A 6,142-nucleotide genomic window follows, 5' to 3' on the forward strand; every position below is an offset into this window, starting at 1 on the left:
AAGTGAACCCCAGTTGGCTCTTTCTTACAAATGTACGCTCGTGCATGTGAATGTGCCAAGTCACAGCCGATTTATGGCGACCCCACAGGGTTTTCAAGGCAAATTATTTATTTATTTATTTATTTTCCGCATTTATACCCCGCCCTCCCTGATTAAGCAGAGGGGGGTTTGCCCTTGCCTTCCTCTGCGGAACGTTCCTTGGGGGTCTCCCACCCAAGTTCCGACCTCGCTTAGCTTCCGAGATCTGATGAGATCGGCCTACGCTATACGACTCCACAGCCCCACCGTGACGTGTGAATAGGGCTTATGAAATACGGTAAATGGGTACCTGTGGGATCTCAGGAAGGGTTTGTGGCAGGAAAGGAACTGGTGAACTCCACTAGACTTTCGGAAACAAAAATCTGCTTTGTGGGAGAATGGAAGAAAGAAGACAGTGGAGGGAATGAAACTGAAGCCCTTGAAGAAATACAGCTTGTTACCAGAGGTTCCAAAGAAGAAGGGGAGGCCGTACATGGTGGCTCCAGTACACACAGATCTAGTTGAACAAAATCTACTTTTTAACGTTTCTTTTTTCAATTGGGGGAAAACGAGTTATTTGCTCTATTTCCAAAGCTGCTCCTTCACCAAGCGTTGAAGCACAGCTTGTTTTCAGGTTTCGGCATCAGGTCAACTTTCTTTCTTAAAGATGGACAGACGAAGGACATTTAGCCAGATTGTTCCTGGTTTCTCAGAGATTTGGCTGCACTTGGACATCGTATCAAAACGGCACTAAGTCTTGTGTGGATCAATCTGGTTTGTGATTGGGCTCACTCATGGTCTTTTCTCCAACCCCTTTGCCTATAATGCACAGAACGACATGCCTTAACTTGAATGAGTCCCCCCCAAAAAAAGAAAACTAAGATTCTAAACTGAGATTAAACCTCGGTTTAGAATTCTGAGATTATGCAGAGCTACGTACTTGCATCCATACATCACAGATAACCCAAGTTAGTTTCAGCCAGGATACTTTTATCGTGCTATGCATGAGCTCATCAGCAAATCAGCTTCAAGCACATTCAGGCTTAAAGTGATATCTGAACACAGCCACGGTCTCTGTGGGAAACGTGAAATTGCCCGGCTACCTGTCTTTTGTTTAATGTTGTCACTTCTCTTCAAACAGTCCTGTTTGAGGATGGTGTTCAGAGAACTGGATATGTCCGGTTACAAAAAGCCCCTTCTTATATCTATTTATGTTTATTTGCATCTTTTTTATGTTCATGGTGATAGTTGGAGAAATGCTGAAAGAGTGACTGATATTTCTGTCCCACTCTTGCTCCAAAGGGCATGGGGTTCCCACGTGGTTTCCTGTCTAGGTCCTGTCTGCCTCAGGCTGGTTCCCTGGAGAGGCAGCGTGGAAAATTTCCAAAGAAAAGGATAGCCCCCAGCAACTGGCTTTATTATATTATTAGATTACAAAGATGGTTTTATATGTGAGAGAGTATAATGGCTCACAGGAATTTTTATGTCCCGTGGCATAACCAAAGAGGGGAGGAGCCACGTATGCTTTCTTGAGTTCCTTGGTGGAAGGGCAGAATTTTAAAAACACAGTAAAAAATATAAGCGTACAGCTGGCAGCAGTATCTACCATTGTAGTGGCCCTATTCCACAGGAAGTGGTGGCGGCTACAAGCATGGACGGCTTCAAAAGGGAATTAGATAAGCATATGGAGCAGAGGTCCATCAGTGGCTATTAGCCCAAGGTATAGATAGGGACTCTGGGGCAAGTGATGCTCTGTCATCTTGGTGCTTGGGGGGGTCAACAGTGGGAGGGCTTCTAATCTCCTGGCCCCACTGGTGGACCTCTTGATGGCACTGGTATTTCTGGCCACTGTGTGATACAGAGTGTTGGACTGGATGGGCCTTTAGCCTGATCCAACATTGGCATCTCTTATGTTCTTATGTTCTTATTCCGATTGGGACTGGTGGCTTCGTGAGAATGGTATCTGCAGGCCACTGCAGTTTATGCTTCCATTTCTTCCAAAGTGTCCAAAGATTGGCCCTGTTTACACACAGAAACAAGTAACTCAGTGAAACTTTGTCAAGGATAATTTTGAACAACAATAATGGAAGAAATTGCTGTTAGGTTCACACAATAGCACTATATAGACAAAAATGAATAAATAAACTTGTTGAGATGACGTTCAATGATGTTTGTAATATCTATATTTTCAAGACAAAGGACAAAAATCCAACTCTAAAATTGATGTACAGATCATTTCTTCTGAAGAAAAATGGCTGCATCCTTTCACTTTCCTAACTGACTGTAGAGAGGCCAAATACCTGTTAAGGCTTAGAAGTAAACTGGGGAATGTTTTACAGCTGTGCTTTTGTTTGCAAGGATCAAAGTACAAGCGAGAGCCATAGAATTTGCTCTCTCTTTTTCATTTATTTGAATGTCAGTCTTGCAATACTTATGTGAGGCAAAGTTCTGCAAAGTAATCACGTAGGGCTGGTTCGTATTACTTTGAGCCACCCTCTGAAATCCTGGGAGTCGCCTACCTGTACGAGCAGGTAAGCTGCCAGCCCTTTGGTCATGTGTCTCTTAGTTACAACGCCTTTCACAATCTCAGAAGGCCTGGTCTTCGCTTCAGTTGAGATCTGTGAGCTCTCTGCTCACATGGAAGTATCTTGTAAATCTGAGTCTCTGTATAAATAAATAAATGATTCAGATCTTTCGCGGCATTGCAGTTTTGGATTGCATGGCTTTGGAGAGGGAGAACTCTCTTGCCTGTTACAGAAATGTATAAAGGATATATGTGGATGGAAATCTCTGGTGATGTTGTTTGTGGCTGGATTTCACACCACTGTAAGGATGCCAACCTCCAGATGGGACATGGGGATCCCCCGGAATTACGGCTCATTTCCAGACTAAAGAGATAAGTTCCCCTGGAGGAAATGGATGCTTTGGAGGGTGAACTCTATGTCATTGTACCCCACTGAGGTCCCCGTCCATCCCCAAATCTCCAGGAGCTTCCCAGCCTGGATCTGGCAACCCTTCAGGCCCCCCATTCCCCACTGGTGGCCAGGAGGGACCTGGCAACCCCACTCCTATAAGGAACATATGAACAGGGCCAGTCTGTTACTAGGCTGTTAGATGCAGCTGGCAACTGCTAAACTGGGCCCTCTAGCTGTCCCTTTGGTTTTCAGTTTGATCTGCAGCAATTATCAGCTGATGCCCTGAAACCAGAAAAGTTTCAACAGCCCATTTCTCTCTGTTAAACTCTCTGTTAAAAGGACAGGGCAAGTTTGACTCAGTTTATAAAGGGATCAATGATGAGAAGACTTAATGTATCTAAGCTAGCTGGAGGACCTCCTCTCTTGGGGTTTTAGTTAGTAGTGGTTCTTTACTTTCTCCCGTATATGTAGTTTCCCCTTCCTTTTTTTTTTCTGTTGTAGTTTTTTGTAGTGATAAAAAAATAATTAAAAAATCCCCTCCGGGGGCTTTAAAAAAAAAAAAAAAGGGACAGGGCAGGGCAGGACAATTTTTCCTGGTCAGTTGGCAACCCAAGTGGCAGGAGAGTAGATTGTTGTATCCATGTCTTGTTCTTTTTCGGTTCCTTATTGCCTCTGTCCGTTGAACGTGAAACAAAAGATGATGCTGGTAATTCACACACACACACTAATTTGAATCAAACGAAGAAGGTGTAATTGCTTTGCGTTGTAAATTGCAAAAGTCTACAGTACCTGTTTTTGCGCAATACTGTTTGCCAGTGGCGAGAACAGGCAATTCTACCAGAAGGTTTATACTCACGCAAAGGGCAATCTGGAACTATGCTGGATAAGTAACCCTTTCCTTACAGTGCCTGAAGCACAATTTTCAGGAATGCAGATTTGCTGGGAAAATCCTGGTCTGATTTTAGAAGTCAGCATGGTGTATGATGATTGGTAAATGGACTGGAGATGTGTTCTCGCTTTTAGTATGTATGTTGTCTTTGAGAGATTCTTCGAAACACTTGAAACATCAGTAGTTCATCTGTCATTTAAAAACAGCATGCTTCTAGTTCTCATGGTTGTGGGAATGCATTTCAAAACACGGAGGCAGTCTCTGCCACAGTAGGCTACCTTCAGGGGCTTTGCTTCTGTGGTCTGCAAGAAGCTGGCTGCCTCTTACAAGAGCCAGTTTGGTGTAGTAGTTAGGACCGCGGACTCTAATCTGGGAGAACCGGGTATGATTCCCCACTCCTCCACATGCAGCTGCTGGTATAACCTTGGGTGAGTCAAAAGCTCTCTCAGAGCTGTTCTCTCAAGGGCAGTCCTCGAAAGAGCTCTCTCAGCCCCACCTACCTCACAGGGTGTCTGTTGCAGGGAGGGGAAGGAAAAGGAGATTGTAAGCTGCTCTGAGACTCCTTCAGGTAGTGAAGGGTGGGGTATAAATCCAATCTCTTCTTATTATTTGTGGGTTCTGCTGATTCCGAAAATAACCCCATCCTCATTTACACCTGTTCTTCGGCCACCTTACCCTATCATGGCCAAAGAAACTGCAAAGAGGGGCTCAGTGGTAGAGCATCTGGTTGGCATGCAGAAAGTCCCAGGTTCAATCCCCGGCATCTCCAGTTGAAAGGACCAGGCAGGCCCTGAGCTGGATAGTCCAGGCAAGCCCGATCTTGTCAGATCTCGGAAGCTAAGCAGGGTCGACCCTGGCAAGTACTTGAATAGGAGACCTCCAAAGAATACCAGGGTCGGGATGCAGAGGTAGAAAATATCAAGCCACCTCTCTGAATGTCCTACCTGCCCCAGTAGGAGTCGCCAGAAGTCACCATGACTTCTAGGCATAGGCACACATACATGCACACATACACACGCACAAAATACAAAATACCAAAGGAAAAAAGAAAGGACCAGGCAGGAGGTGATGTGAATGACTCTCTACCTTGGAGAGCCCATCTGTGTTGAGATACAGGGCACTTTTTGTAGAAAAAGCCCAACAGGAACTCATTAGCATAATAGGCCACACCCAACAGCAAGAACTCATTAGCATATTAGGCCACACCCTGACAGCACCGCTCATTAGCCCATTAGGCCACACCACCATGTTACCAGAAGTGTGGTCATCCAGCCACACCCACCTTTCCCTTCTTATTCTGTTTACCTTGTTTGTTGTCAAAACCCAGGGCTTTTTAAACTCCTTTGCATGTTAGGCCACACACCCCTAATGTAGCCAATCCTAATGAGTTTCTGCTATTGGGTGTGGCCTATTAAGCTAATGAGTTCCTGCTGGGCGTGGCCAACTCGAGAGCCAGCCGGAACTCCGTTCCTGTGCGTTCCTGCCCAAAAATAGCCCTGGTTGAGAATATTGATCTTGATGGACTGGTAGTCTGATTCAGTATACAGCATCTCCATGTATGTTGCCTAATTTACCACAAACCCGGATTTCAGGTTCTGTTTTTACAGGAGTTGCAGTGGGGTTGCGTTGCCCTGGGTTAGAATGTGAACAAATGTGGTGAGAGCGAGCGTGGTCTAGTGGTTAGAGATCTGGACTAGGACCTGGGAGATGCGGTAGTGAATCCACTGTCTGCCATGGCGACCTTGGGCAAGTCATACCCTCTCAGCTTAACCTACCTTGCAGAGTTGTTGTAAGGGTAAAGTGGAGGAGAGGAGAAGGATATAAACCGCCTTAGGGCCTTCATTGGAGAGAAAGGTGGGGCATTTAGAAAAGTAAATGAAAACAGAATAAAAATGAGAACGTAAACAGACCCCTTTCTGTCAGCGCTGGTGTTTGCTAGCAGCGCGCTCTTGCTTTTTAGTTTTTCCTGCTGCTGCTACTGTTGTTCAGTATGTCTTTTTTTGTTGTTTGTTTCTCTGTTAGTGCACAATGTCTAAAAAAATCCATGGCGGGCCTGTTGTCGAGATGCAGGGGGATGAAATGACTCGTGTTATATGGGACCTGATTAAGGAAAAACTCATAAAAAAAAATTTCCCTACGTGGATCTGGAACTCCACAGGTATAGAGGAATGCCTGATAAATCTTCCCGGTAGCAGGAAATCTATCTTTGTGTCTCTCTGATGATAATCCATATACCTGATTCTCTCATTCTCCCCTCCCCTCCCATTCTGGGGCCAATTCACATACCATTCTCCTTTAAAAAAAAAAAAAAGGCCTGTGA

At 45.0% G+C, this 6,142-nt stretch overlaps 1 protein-coding gene across 1 annotated transcript in view; it reads left to right on the forward strand.

Moving 5' to 3' along the window:
• The window catches only part of IDH1 (isocitrate dehydrogenase 1 (NADP+)), a 30,068-nt gene that overhangs the window by 4,534 nt on the left and 19,392 nt on the right, over positions 1-6,142 (forward strand). The window contains 2 exon segments of the mRNA XM_015405945.1: positions 5,845-5,943; positions 5,946-5,980. Coding sequence (XP_015261431.1) covers positions 5,851-5,943; positions 5,946-5,980 — 128 coding nt within the window. The 5' untranslated portion in view covers positions 5,845-5,850.

The sequence above is a fragment of the Gekko japonicus genome, unplaced genomic scaffold, assembly GCF_001447785.1.
Source record: "Gekko japonicus isolate JY-2015 unplaced genomic scaffold, Gekko_japonicus_V1.1 scaffold317, whole genome shotgun sequence".
NCBI lineage: Eukaryota > Metazoa > Chordata > Lepidosauria > Squamata > Gekkonidae > Gekko > Gekko japonicus.